This window comes from Neomonachus schauinslandi, chromosome 10 (genome assembly GCF_002201575.2).
Source record: "Neomonachus schauinslandi chromosome 10, ASM220157v2, whole genome shotgun sequence".
Taxonomy (NCBI): Eukaryota; Metazoa; Chordata; class Mammalia; order Carnivora; family Phocidae; genus Neomonachus; species Neomonachus schauinslandi.
Window position 1 is genome coordinate 111488982 of NC_058412.1, and position 14137 is coordinate 111503118.

Sequence of the window (14137 nt, forward strand, 5' to 3'; positions counted from 1 at the left end):
AGAGGCAGCCCTGGAGTGCAGAGCTAGCCAGCCACCAGGTGGGCATCCACGAGGATGGAAGGACCTGGAGGTCAGGGCCTCTCCCAGAGGTTGTCAGTTCACAGTCCCCAGGAAGGGGCTTCCAGGAAGTTTCTGAGTGGGAGGGTGAGAGCTACTAAAGGCAATGAAAGATGCTGGGTGCACAGAACCCCTCCAGGGGCACAGTGGCCTGCCTGAACAATGGGATGACTTTTATTAAGTGGGCTCCACACTGGGCATGGAGTTCAAGCCCCAACCACGGGGCTTAAACTCACAACCCTGAGATCAAGAGTCGGACACTTAACCGACTGAGCCACCCAGGCACCCCTGGGATGAATTTTTAATGTAAGGCAAAGTCAGTCCACAATACAAAAATCTAAAAATCAGATCCACTTTTCCCGCCTGGCATCTGGGAGGGTGAGGGAAGTTGGGGCTTCTTTTGCCTGCAGGGGATGGGAAGGGGCAGAAGAAGGCCAGAGAAGGAGGATGAAGGAACCAGGCCATGGGAGGCCCCGCTGGAGGGATCCTGTTGCCCCCGCCCCTCTCCTGAAGCTGCCCGGCCTCCCGCACCCTTGGCCTCCGATGCCCTCTGATGCCCTCTGCCCGCGCAGGCCTGTGCTGGCCTGCCCCCGCCTGCCTGGCCTGGCCCTCAGAGGGTCAGGCCCCAGCTGTATCATTTCTCCTTCTTCTCCAGCCCCTTCGATGCCGAGGCCTCTGTTCCCTCTTTGGATCCCTCTGTCACTGCTGCTGCATCCTTAGGGTTTGACTCCTCATAACTGACCAAAAAAAACAAAACAATAAGAACAACACCTTTAGAGGAGCGGGAGAGCAGAACTTCCAGGCCCTGCCTCCCCGCCATCCCAGGAAAATCCCTGGGCACATGAGGAACACCAGCCTGGCATTCACGGCCCAGCATCTTCCAGGCTTTGGCCCCGGCCCCACTGTATGCCGTTTTCAGACAGGTTGCTCTCCTTTCTCTGTGCCTGGTGGTGTCAAGAGGTGGTAAAGGGCAGCGGCAGAGGGAGGAGAGGTTGCGCTTGGGTGGATTAACTTTAAGCTTCTCGGACCTTCCACTGGAGAGAGTGGGAAAAAAATGCGGCAGCCAGGTCGAGGCTACGGGAGAGGGGCTGCTTCCCAGGGCGCGTGGCAGGAGTCAAACAACTGAGCCCCAAGGGGGCAGGCAGGCAGGGGGTTGCTCTACCCGCAGGTGGCACGGTGCCAATCTTGAAGGCTGCCACCCTGGCTTAGCTCTTGCTATGGGCCCCGTTTACTGAGCAACTGAGTTCCCACCAAGGACGGCATCCATCTCTTCCCCAGGTCAGCCCCAGGAGGCAGGAATGTGCCCACTTAGACGAACAGAGAGAGGCTCTGGAAGAGGAAAGTGATCTGTCCAGGGTTTTATATAGAGGCCAGCAGTAAGAGTATCTACTCCCGGATGACAAGGGCTGTTGCTATCTGCTCTCTCACGTGAACCCCATACCACTGGTGAGGGCTACGAGGTTCTAGAGCCCTGCTCCAGGCCCTGAGGCGGGGTGCAGTGACTGCCTGGTGACCATGGAGGAGGCACCATTTGCTGCCTGCCCCTAGCAACGATCCCTGCCCCGTCCACTGGAGCTGGGGTGTCTGCCCTACCTTGGGCCCCGGGGCAGTGGGGGGGAAGCGGGCAGGTGGGCACCCGCCGGGCATTACATGGCGCTGGGATTCTGCGGGCGCCGGCGGCGAGGGCCAGCTAGCTTCTGTTGCATGGAGTCGGCCAGGCTGGCTGGGGAGCCCGAGACTGTGGGGAAGTGGGTGAGCCTCGGGGTGTGAGGCAGGATTTCCGCCGAGGACTCGTAGCTGTGTGAGAGACAGAGAGATAGAAAAAAAAAAAGAGATGGAGAGGAAAAGACTGGGGGGTGGGGGGAGCGGGGACAGAGACTTCTCTTGCAAGGAGCAGGGCGCAGAGCTGTGTCTTATTTTTATCTTCCTCTGCATTTTCAAACACAGTGGCAAAGAAGCCTGACTTACTGGTGGATAAAAAAGACGCACCTGTACAAAGGGACAAGGATGTTCTAATGAACAGGTGCTGCTGCAGAAACATCTGACTGTGTGACAAATCCAGATGCAGAATGTTCTGAGAGCCTCCGTCTGTGCGGAACACGCACGCGCACACGTGCTGTTGGGAGCAACGCTGTGCCTGAATGTCTGTGTGACCGAGCTCCGGGGTGGCTCTGGCCTGAGGGGGTTTTCCCTCTCCCGGCTATGAAATTTTGAGCCATGTGAGTATGTGAGCCAAGGGAATTAAAAAAAAAAAGGAGAGCACCTCTCAAGGGAAAAGTAAAACAAAAGGCAAGGTGGAGAATTAGGGAGAGAGATGAAGAAAGAGAGAGACCACCCTGTTTTTTCATCTCAACCCGAGAACCTCCTGGGGGCAGGGCCAGAAAGGGGCGCAGAGTGCCCAAGGGTAGAACATTCAGGGAAAGCAAGCACTGGGCGGGTGCCCTGGCTCTGGAGATGCAGGGCTTGACCCAATGTGGACACAACAGGACTGGGACTGATGGGGGGATGGCTACCCCAAGGCGGGGGGTGGCTGAGAATGGATGAGCCAGAGGGTGAGCGTAGGTGCTGAGCTCAGGGATCAGATACCACCCCTGTCCCCAGATCTGCCCCCAAGTTCATCCCCCAGCCTGGCCGCAGAGTCCACAGGGCTTTGCCAGCCAGGAGATATGGGCAGGCAGCTTGGGAGCCTGGGGCTTCTAGGCAAGACGGGGAGGGCAGAGGCAGGGACGGGGGAGGGGTGAGTCACAGGTTCCCCTGCAGGCAGCCAGGTGCACAGACGGCCCTGGCAGGCACTCGAGGGCCAACCTGGAGGCCAGGCAGGGGGAGCGGGATGGAAGGCCCCTGAGTGGGCAGCTTCAATCGCAGCTGGAAGCTATTTCTGGGTCCCTAGCGGGCGGGGTCAGTGGTGCCGGGGAGCAGACACCTGTCGGAGTCACGCAGGCCTTGGGGTACGGGTGGGGCTGTGCACGGGGAGTGGCAGCTGTGGCATATGGCCATGGGGAAGGGGTATGAGTGCAAGTGAGACACTCGCCGAGACAGAGCTATGGGTTAGAGCCATCGAGGCGGCTCAACAGGGATTGACCCTTGATTTCCAATCTGGAGCACCTCCCACCGCACTAGGATCCTCCCTATTACTCACATGGGAAAGCTGTGGCTGGGAAAGGGAAAGACTTGCCTGAAGTCACACGGCGGCACAGTCAGGCTGGGAACCCAGGGCTCCTGACAGTGGGGCAGCCTGGGGTGGGAGGGAACTACACTGGCCAGTCCCTTCCAAAGACCCAGCAGGCATCTGGATGTGGGGGCTGCTCTCCCCTGGCTCCCAACCCCGCAGAAAGGTTCCTGCTGGTGCCACAGGCCAGGCACCCACGTGCTGGCAGAAAGGACAAGGGGTAGGGCTGGTGGCGGGAACAATGTTCCCCCGGAGACGTGTACAAGCAGCCCCGGCAGGCTCCGCGAGCTGCCCGCAGGTGCACCTGTGCCATGCAGATGTCTGCCCCCTGCGCTGCCTTACCTGAACATCTCTGTCACTTCCCCCTTGGCCAGTGCCACCAGGACAGGAAAGCCGATGCAGGCGGGGACCAGGTACAGAAGGGCAGGCTGTGAGAGAACAGAGCTGGTGACCAACTGCTGGGCAGCGCACCTGCTCGGGGCCATGCCCATCACTCCAACCCTCTCCAGGGTGTGACTGACGGACAATGACTGCCCAGGTTCCCAGAGCAAGTCAGTGGGTGCCTAGGCCCACACCTGGGGCTCCTGACTCCCTGAGCAGGGCTGCTCCTCCCTGGGAGGGAATGCAAGGAACCCAAACAAAGTCAAGCATGCAGGGCTTTAAGGGTACCCCGGAGTCTGGCTGGCAGTATCCTAATCACCTGGGACATCAGGTTCAAACAAGCAACCTCCTGGGTCAGTCCTATTCCCAGAGATTCTGCTTCCCTAGTCTGGGGGTGGAAGTTTGCATCTTTAACGAACGCTCCAGGAGATGCTGTTAGATGCCGTTACAATAAGACGACCTAGGCAGTCTGGCTCTAGAGCCTGAGCGGAACCTCCTGGTGAAGCTGGGTTTGGAGGACAAGATGGTGCACCTGCTGCGTCCACTACCCTGAGCTCAGCCTCCTGAGGAGCACTTCCGTCCATCTCTATATCCCCGTGACCATCCTCCTTGTTCACACGAGGAAGGCTGCTGCTTTGGGAGGACAGGGGACAGCGCAGGCCTCAGGTATCTAAATGGTCAACTGGGGGCTGGATCTCAGGCATATCGGACTCTAAAGCTATTCCTTTCCCTGCAGCATCTGAAAGCTGGACATTACTGTTCAACTCTCCATGACCCCCAATGCTCCCAGTGGCCTTAAGTCCCCATGAGATGTAACCCTGCTTCCTTCTTGCCCTACTCTGGCCACAATGACCTTGTTCTGGTCCTCCTTGTCACATCTAGCCACAGGACCTCTGCACGTGCAGTTTCTGCTGCTTGTCATGCTCTTCCCATCTCTGCCTAGACTCCTCCTCCTTCGGGCCTCTGCTCTGCTGTTACTTCTGTAGGGAAGCCTTCCCTGGCAGGGAGCCAGGCCCTCTTGTTGCCTACTCTCAGGGCCCCCTGCCATCCCCTGCAGCATTCGCCGGCAATCTGGAGCGGGACATCGCTCTGCCATTATGGTCTTCAGTCTCTCTGCTGCTAGGCTGTGAACTTCATGAGGGCAGGGTCCACGGCTGTCTTGGTCACTGCTTTATTCCTGGCATTCCGAAGAGGGCGTGGTAAATACTAAGCAAATGGCTTCTCCACGGGTGCTCACAAAGTTAAGAGGGTGTCTGGGAGATGACTGGAGTAAGGGTGAGGAGACCTCACTCCTAAGGCGAGTGAAGTCAGACAACAGGGCTCCAGAGCTCACCAAGCCTGACCTTCCGACCATTTCTTGGCACCTGCCACGTGTGGCCTGTGAACCATACCACTTCATACATACTACCCTTGAAGCTAAAAACACAATCTGAGTTCTACAGATGATGCTACTGAGGTTTAGATAGGGGGAAAGGCGTCGCCCAAGGTCACACGAGGTGCGTAAAAGTGGCTGAGCTTCTCCCACTGTATCAGGTATTTGCTATGAGTTAGGCTTTGGGTAAGTCAGGCTTTAGGTCTTTTGGAGGGCGACAGAAATGACAATGACAAAAGTCTACACCAAACATGTGAGAGGCAGTCAAAGGAGTACTCAGAGGGAAATTTATAACATAACTCTAGGTGCATTTATTAGAAAAAGACTTGAAATAATCTCAGCTTTCAAGTTAAGAAGCCAGAAAAAGAATGACACCAGAAAGTAGAAAGAAAATAATGACGGCAAAAGCAGAGATTGATGAAACAGAACAGAAATGAAACAAATATAAACTTGTTAGAATTTAATTTCTCAAAAGGCCTCCTCATACCCGCTTTACAGACGAAGAGACTGAGGATCAGAAGAGGGAAAGGACTGTCCTCCTCCACACAGTTGGCCAGGATGTGGGTCTTGGTGCGTCCGTCTCTAAGTCTTCATCAAGACCAGACCAGGCAAAGTAGAGGGCTTCCCGAGGCGGGTGGGGGGGAAGGATGGTACATGTTTAGCTCCCCCAAGGCCTGCCTTGAAAGCCAGGAGCCACTGAAGGGCTGCTGTGGGAGGCAGCGAGGTTGCTATTATCAGAGAACTACAAGTTCTTTTCTTTCCTCTCAAGGCACCAGGGGACCTCTCCAAAGTCAGTGCTGTGGAGAGGCTGGGACGTACGGCTTGGGACAGCAAGCTGGGCGTCAGGGTTCCTGGCTTTCCACCTAGCCTCGGCTTGGCTGTGTGACCCCGACTAAACTGCTTCCCCCTCTCTGTACAATGAGGACACCGATCATCTTGAAGGGCCTTTCTAGAAGACTGCCAGACCCCTGGCTTGGAGTGGGGTTTTTAAAAAAAGATTATTTATTTGAGAAAGAGATAGAGAGAGAGTGAGAGAGCGCATGCGAGTACAAGTGCATGGAGAGGGGCAGGAGGAGAGGGAGAGAGAGTCTTAAGCAGACTCCGCGTTGAGCGCGGAACCCGATGTGGGGCTCGATCTCACGACCCTAAGGTCACGACCTGAGACAAAACCGAAAGTAGGACACTTAACTGACTGTGCCACCCAGGTGCCCCCGGAGTGGGTTTTTGATAGAGGCTCCATGAGTTGAAGATCACATAACCAGTGGTGACTTCCACCTATGGAATTGCTGGCACTGGGACTGCCTGTTCTTGGAAAGGAAGAGGGTCCTCAAGGAACAGGTTCCCCTTGTGTCCTGCATCCTCTTTCCAAGATTTCCAGGGAGACGCCCAAGTGGATGATGGGACAATGGCTGGGCTGCTGTTGGGGAGTAGCACAGGCTTGGGGCCAAGGGTCAGGAGTCCAGGGCTCCAGCTGGGGCCTACTTCGACTTGCTGCGTGACCCAGGAAGACTCCTTTTCTCTCTGGACTACAGTGTCCCCACACAGAGGACCACTTCCCCAGCCAGTGTGGGATCCTCGGAGTCTAGCCCAGGCAGAAGGCAAGGCTGCCACCTGGTGGCCTCTGGGGGAATGGCTCTCAGACTGGAACATAACGGGGCTGGGAGCAGGGACTTCCCAGAGGCCTCTAAGCTAGTCCCCCAAGCCAGGTCCAATCACTCTCGGTGACCTCCTTGTCAAGTGTCACTCTTGGCCGACACAGCTCCCAAGGCCATCTGGAGTAGAAATGAATGAGAAGTGGTTCCTCACCGGTTCTTGGTTTTTCCACCTATAGGCTAGGGGACTGCGGACCTTGGACGTTCTGTAGAATGAGAATACTACTATCTACTTCATAAGTATCATAGATACTGTAGGGACTAAGTGAGTTAATGAGCAAAAGAGTTTAGTGTGCCCTGGGGAGGCCAGGTGGAGTGGAGGATGGAGGGGACAGTGACAACAATGACAGCTAATACCACCTGGGCCAGGCAAAGTTCTGAGCACTCTCCTTATACTAACTCATTTCATTCTCAAAAAGCTCCAAGCTGGCTACTATTAACTTATCCCAATTTTTTTTTTTTTTTAATTAATCACTGAGGGAAATGAAGCGTAACTTCAAAAATCTGCCCAGAGCCCTGCAGTGAACAGATGGAGGAGCGTGGACTTCCTCCCACCTGCGTCCCCTCCGCCTTCATTCCACCCAGCCTTTCCCACTGCCAGGGGTTCAGAGCCTGGGCTTGGATGCCACGTGACACAGGTTTGGATCCTGGCTCTACCACCCACTGGCTGTGCGGCACCTGGCCTCCAGTCCCCTCATCTGCTCACGAGGACCCGCATGAAGAACTCAGCAGAGCCTGGCACACGGGAAGTGCTCTGACTTCCAGTAGAGAGTAATCCTGTCTGCTGGCTGTCCCCTCCTGGTCTTACCCTCTTCAGGCCACAGTGACAACTCTCAGCCTTCATCCCACCCTGATTTGCTCTGTGGCAGCTCAGTACCCACCTTGGTGGGAGGACGAGGCAGAGGCTGGCCCGCTTGGGGAGTCAGAGGAGAGGGCCCCTGACACCTTATCGCTCATCTGGTAAGGTGGGCACTGGGCTGAAACACCCAACGCCCACCCCAATATTGTTCTTTCTGCCCCACTACAGAGGCTCAGAAGCCACAGCCCTTCTTTCCTAGGCTCCCTGCAGTGCGGAACACGTGACATTGATCTGGCCCCTGAGATGTGAGCAGCAATCCACCAAAAGGGTTGTGGGAAAGGTCTTGCCTTCCTGACGAAGGCAACAAGCACGGACTGTGCTACTTGGAGCAGCTGGTGGCATTCTGTGACAGCCGCAGGCGAAAGGCCAAGGGTCACAAACATGCCCACTCCAACACTGCTGGGGAGCACCTACCTCTGGATTGCTTGGGTATGTGACAAATAAGCCCTACGTATGGAAGTCCCCGCTACCCGCAGTGGGAGCACTCCCCATACACGGAGTACAGTCCCACTCACCTGGGCATGCTTGAAGATGTGCATGATGAAGATGGTGAGGCCCAGGCCGAAGATGTAGGCTGCGAAGCTGGTGTAGAAATAGGTGTGGGTGTTCTTCTTTAAGCTTCAGGAAGGTGTGGGGAGAAAGAGGAGGGGGGTTAGTTGCAGGCATGGGAGCAGCACCATCTCTTCTGAGGGGGGAGCTGGGGAAGACCCGGGAGGCTGTGTGGGATGGCTGAGAGGCTGGCACTGGGCGTGCATTCTGGTACTGTCCCAGCTATAGGTCTTTGGACAATTCACTTTCCTTCCTTAGGCCTCAGTTTATTCATCTGCAAAATGGGAAAACCACGATCCATCTGCTCAGTGGTTGTGAATATCAAGTGCCATAACCAGAACAGTGGCTTTAAGACTTTAGCCAGCATACAAATCACCTAGAAAACTTGCAAAAAAACCCCCAAAACAAAAAATAAGACTTCCAGGTCCAATTCCCGGGGAGTCTGATTGACTAGGTCTGGGGAGAAGTCCAGGCATCTGCATTTTGAGGAACCACCCACGTGAATCTGATCTGGGTGAGTCATGCTTTGGGCGACACTGATGCAGAAGCTGCAAAGCTGACTTACTCCTCTTCAGTGCAGTGGATTTGACAGTTCTGTGACCTGCTGACTACGTGGATAAAGTGCCAGTGGCTTCCTGGAGGCGAGCCATCCAAGAGCAGCCTCAGGACTGAATCACACTGCCGTGACAGGACTTCCCTTTGCGACCTCAGCTCCATGACCTCTGCGTGTCCCCAGCACCCAGAACAGTGCCCAGCGCCATCTGTGGACCGAAGGAGTACTCGCGACCCCCCTTCCCCCTGCCGCGCCTGCCGCTGAGCCGGGAGCTGCGAGTGCACTGGGGGCCCTGCTGCTGCGGGCTGGCGGTGAAGCTGACCGCTGTGGGCATGCTGCACGGATTCTGGAACCAGCTCTGAAAGGCGGGCCGATCCTGCCCACCTGCTTCTGAGGGTGCCGGCAGCCAAACGTGAATCTGTGTTGCTAGCAAGTGGTTCAGGGACGCTCGTGGGATTCTCTTTGTGTCAGCTCTGAACAGCCAGGAGTACAGCTGGCTGGCACAGACCTGCCTCTACTTACAGACTGGCCAGGTCCCTCCCAAAGGCTGTCTGGAAGCCCGTGGAAGTGAGGTCTGAGTGGCACTATACAAATACCCCACATGTGCGTGAACAGGGGCAAGTCTCACAGGCAAACGTGAGTTCACGGACACTGGTACAGTTTCTTGTTACCACTGTCAACACTATTACTGCTTTTCCGATTACTGGGCACAAGGAGATTAAGAAAAGTTCACAAAGGGGCACCTGGGTGGCTCAGTTGGTTGGGGGACTGCCTTCAGCTCAGGTCATGATCCTGGAGTCCCAGGATCGAGTCCTGCATTGGGCTCCCTGCTCAGCAGGGAGTCTGCTTCTCCCTCTGACCCTACCCCCTCTCATGTGCTCTCTCTCTCTCTCAAATGAATAAATAAATAAATAAAATCTTAAAAAAAAAAAAGTTCACAAACCACCTTGAAATTCAGTGCACTTACTGCAAACCTTCCACTGGGAAGACAGCGCCACCTTCTGGTGGCACGCTCAGCTGCGCTAACAGTGTAACCTTTTCTGTTGGAAGTGGTGACTCGAGCTGGCCCGCTTCCCTCCCTGTGCTCACGTTCCACAGTGGACTGCACAAATCTGAGTGAGGGGAGCGCGGGAGCAGCCAGAGCAGCTGGGACACAGTGACCTGAGCCTGGGCTGATAATGCACGATGACGACTGGACTGCAGCTGGGTCTCCCTGTGGCCCTGTGCTCAGCGCTCCCTCCAGGTTTTCTTGGTAATGCCGAGGTCGGAGCTCTTGTTTACCACAAAGTGAAGAACGAAAAACCTTAGCCCAGAAAGGTCAGATCACTTGCCAAGGTCACGCAGTGAGAAAGCACTATGAGTACCACTAGGACCTTCTGGGTTTAAATCTCTTGGGAGTGTGATCCCTTTTTCCTTGGCCACAGGGTCTTTGAACACTCAGAACTTCAAAGTGCAGATAAATCAGAATTGCACTGGCTGCTGCAGAGGTGGAGGGTCTGATCGCAGGTCACCTCCTCCGGGCTCCTGAAAGCCACCAAGGAACCCCTGGAGTACCCTGCCCAGGGAAGGCTCCTCACTCATGGAGCTTGAGGGCTAGAGTTTCCAAGTAGCTTACCTGATGTCAAACCGTAGCAGCAAGGCAATGAAGATCCCTGTGGGCAGAGAGCCAGGGTTAGACGGTGGCAGGGAAGCCAGCACCTCAGGAAGGCCTGGGGACGGAGTCCCCTGCCTGGGATGGGGAGGGGCGGGGTAGTGAACTAACATGCAACCTGGTGTTCCCAGTCATGGAGCAATCACTGGAGGCCAACACTGCCAACTACCAGCAGAAATCCCGTCTCTCTAGCATCAGGCCTCCCAGAACAATGAGAAGCTCCCAGGAGTTTGCTTTGGTCTGGGACCACACTGACCTGGCACCTCATAGCACCATACTGTGTCACACTGGGCCCAGTGTGTCTAAGTACCAGGCACTGTAGACAACAGGGAGCAAAATCACTGCACCCACAGAGCTCAACCAAGGCGAAAGGAGGCAGACATGCTGATCAAACAGGAACAAAACTCAATATAAGATCCTAACTGTGAAAGGGTGCTTTCTGTGTCATGGGAAGGTATATCCCGGGATATGCCAGGCTAGGGGGAGTGGAGGGGAAGAGGAAGAAGGGCTTCTTTAGGAAGTGACACTTGCCAGGCAGAGGGAACAGCACATGCAAAGGTCCTGAGGGAAGAGGGTCTTGGGTGTGGCATGGGTCAAGGAGCCGGGAAGGTTGCAGCCCAGAGCAGGAGATGAAGGGGATGGACCAGCCATGCAGGGCCGTGGGGCACAAGGAGGAACTGGGTCTCTACCCTAAGTAAGGGAACACAACCTAAACAGATTCTGAAAACTAGCTGTGTGGCAATTGCTTGGTTAGAGGGAGGCGTAGGACCAAGCAGACCATCAGGAGGCTCTGCGGGAACGCAGTAGAGGATGATTAACTCTGTCCACCCACTGCCTGCACTCCTACTAGCACTTCAAATCCCAGCCCAGACACCCCAAAAGCCCAAGACTCCCCGAGACACAGCCAGGCCAGCATCTGCATGTTGCTCACACACCACAACCATCTGTGTCTGTCTCCCTCACTGGTCTCTGGGCTCAGACAGGGCAAGGGCTGAATCTCATTTAGCTGATCAGAAGCACTGACTGGCAGCATAGGGCTAATTTTATCTTATTATTTATTTATTTATTTATTTCTAAAGATTCCATCCTTAAGCAATCTGTACACCCAATGTGGAGCTTGAACCTACAACCCCGAGATCAAGAGTCGCATGCTCCACTCATGAGCCAGCCAGGCGCCTCAATATATGACTGATTTTAAATCGGGAAAGGAGTTAGTCCTCCCCAAAGACCTTGAGACTGTGTGGGAGTAGGGAGTGGGTGGGTGAGAGAGAAGACAAATGCCTTTCTGGAAACAAAGCTGGGAACTCAGCATCCCCCTGGCGGCCAAATTCTACAACTGTTCTCCAACTCATCCAGGGCTCAGGGCTCTGCTAAGAGCTTTCACCGCTAATCATGCATCTGGTCCTCTAAACAAGGGCCTGCAGCAGCCTATTCTTTGAGGAACGTCACTGGGGCGCTCTGAGAGCGCGATGGACTTTCAACTACTGAAATTGTTTGAAGACTTAGATACGTAGGTACATGCAGGGGTGTCCCATGCACGCCCCAAGCCCAGAACTATGAACGCCAAGGTTACCAGGGAAGTGTGGGGGGTGGGGGGAGCCTGGGGCAGCCCATGCCCTGCACAGTGAGCTGGTTGCTTGCTGGGACTCAATTTCTTCGGTCTGATGCAGCTGCGTCTCCCCGCCTCACAGCACTGCAAGTTATGGGAAGTCTCGGGTTCAAGGCCATACCCCCATGTGCCTGGGAACTGGAGCCTCAGTTACTCATCTGTAAAAGGGAAATACCCTTTACCTCACTGGGCTGCTAGGAGCAGCAAAGTGACAACGTGGGAGAAGCAGCCAGCACGGTGGCGGGCACCCAGCAGGCACCTGACCCGTGGCGGCTGGGGTGATCACCATCCTCTTATTGTCATTATTGTTATGGCCCATTTCTGACAGGGAAGGCTTTTTCTGCAGACGGAAGACCTGGGCTGGGGCCTGGCCTTGGCCTTTACCAGTGCGTGAAGTTGTAAAAGTCCCTTCACTTCTGAGCCTCAGTTTCCTCACTGGTAAAAGAGAAAACCTTTTGCCACACGAAATCAAAGTGTCACAACGGAAGTGCCTGTACCATCCCAGGATATTAGAACTGCCATCATTTCTTAAGAGTGGAAAATAGGTTGGCTTGGGGCGCCTGGGTGGCTCAGTCGTTAAGCGTCTGCCTTGGGCTCAGGTCATGATCCCAGGGTCCTGGGATTGAGCCCCGCATCGGGCTCCCTGCTCAGCGGGAAGCCTGCTTCTCCCTCTCCCACTCCCCCTGCTGTGTTCCCTCGCTCGCTGTCTCTCTCTGTCAAATAAATAAATAAAATCTTTAAAAAAAAAAAAAAGAAAATAGGTTGGCTTTTCATTTGTTCCACACTTCTTCTTTCAAGCAAGCACCAGGGGTGCTTCTCATCCTTGGACTCTGAGCCTCTGGACTACAGGGACAAGTGTGCCCTCTGGATACCTGTCACCAGGCCCGGATCTGCAGATACACACCTCCGAGGCTCAGCCCCGGCAGCGACCCACAGAGCAGCAGTCTGGCTTTGCCCTGAGGCTTTGGCCTGGCAGTTTAGGCTGCTGGTGCCCCAAGGCCAGGCAAGGCTGCGGGCCCCCAGGGCTGTGTGCCCAGAGCCCAGATGCACTGACTAGCACCCACATGCAGACGGTTCCGAGGTCCGCTCACGTGGACGAGCAGGTGTGCACCCCACGTCCCTTTGCCGAGAGTACAGGCGCGCACGCACACAGCCATGTTCTCCCTGGGACCGGGGGAGCAGGACCACGGGGATTCTAGCAGTTCGGGCATACTGGTACTACTCGTACCAGTATGGTACGAGTACCCAGTACGAGTACTGGGTACGAGTACCCAGTACGCAAGGGGCAGGGACGCGTGCGAAGGCTCACGAGATACGCTTCTGTCACAGACACCTGGTTTCACTGTTCTGGAGTAACGTCTGTTCAGTCAGACCAGAAGCTCTGTGAGGATGGTCTTGCTTACTGCTGTCTCCCCTGCTGCCCAGCTCAGGGCCTGGCACATGACTGTGCTCGACCCTGGGCTGACCCAGGGCTGGGTGTCTGGAATCGCCTGGCCCCTCCCTTCCCCGTTCCCAGTGGCGAGGCTGCATCACAGTACTCGTCCTCCTCCTCCTCTCAGGACCCTCCACCACTTGCACTGTGGCCCCCACCCTGGCCCACTCACCCGGAATGACGATATCTCCAAGTCCCAGCATGGCAAAGTTGTCCGCTTCGAGGCCCTTCTCCAGTAGGTCCTGGGGAAACACCACTGTGGGGGGAGACAGGGATGCAAGGCATTGGTGAGAGGCGGGTTCAGATGGCCTCCCAGCCCCCTACCTCTGTTGCATGAAACTCACACACCTGCATATAAAGGCCGGGGGGGGAGCAGGGAGGCACGAGGATGGTGACAGGTTGAAGGGCAAAGTCTCCATCTGGAACCACAGCCGGTTAGAGGGGGAAGAATCTAGGATCATCTAGATCAAAGGTTGCCGACCTTTACTGAGCTAGGACTCACACAGCACACCATTTCAGTGCTCTCTGGTAGCTGTGGAACCCTCTGGTGAAGTGGGATTGACCCGAAAGCCACATGATGAAAGAGACCAAAGAGCCCACGCAGTGCTGACATCTAATAGGCTTTCCGTCTCACTACAGCAGGGTGGGGGCAGGTGGTGGCCCTTGCTCTGCAGCAGGGGTAGCCTGGGCTGGAGGCCCTTCCTGGATGTGCCGAAGGAAAAAAGGCCACACTCCTACAAACTCCTTACTTGAAGCCCCTCACTCAAAAATCATGCTGACCAACTTGTTTAGATAAACACAGATGGAAAGAAATGCCTCCTCTGTGTCTAGTTATGGCAAGAGGTGACCGTAA

General features: G+C 55.5%; 1 protein-coding gene across 2 annotated transcripts in view; it reads right to left on the reverse strand.

The window, feature by feature from the left end:
- Positions 1-326: 326 nt before the first annotated feature.
- Positions 327-14137, reverse strand: part of HM13 (histocompatibility minor 13) — a 39326-nt gene continuing 25515 nt past the window's right edge. The window contains exons 8-13 of one of the 2 annotated variants that reach the window (XM_021689347.1): positions 13457-13540; positions 10208-10244; positions 8006-8108; positions 3569-3654; positions 1708-1854; positions 327-794 (exon numbers count right to left, since the gene is read on the reverse strand). In XM_021689347.1, the coding sequence (XP_021545022.1) occupies positions 692-794; positions 1708-1854; positions 3569-3654; positions 8006-8108; positions 10208-10244; positions 13457-13540 (560 nt within the window). In that variant the 3' untranslated portion in view covers positions 327-691. The remainder of the gene's footprint in view (positions 795-1707; positions 1855-3568; positions 3655-8005; positions 8109-10207; positions 10245-13456; positions 13541-14137) is intronic. The other variant, XM_021689348.2, reaches the window with a different exon arrangement.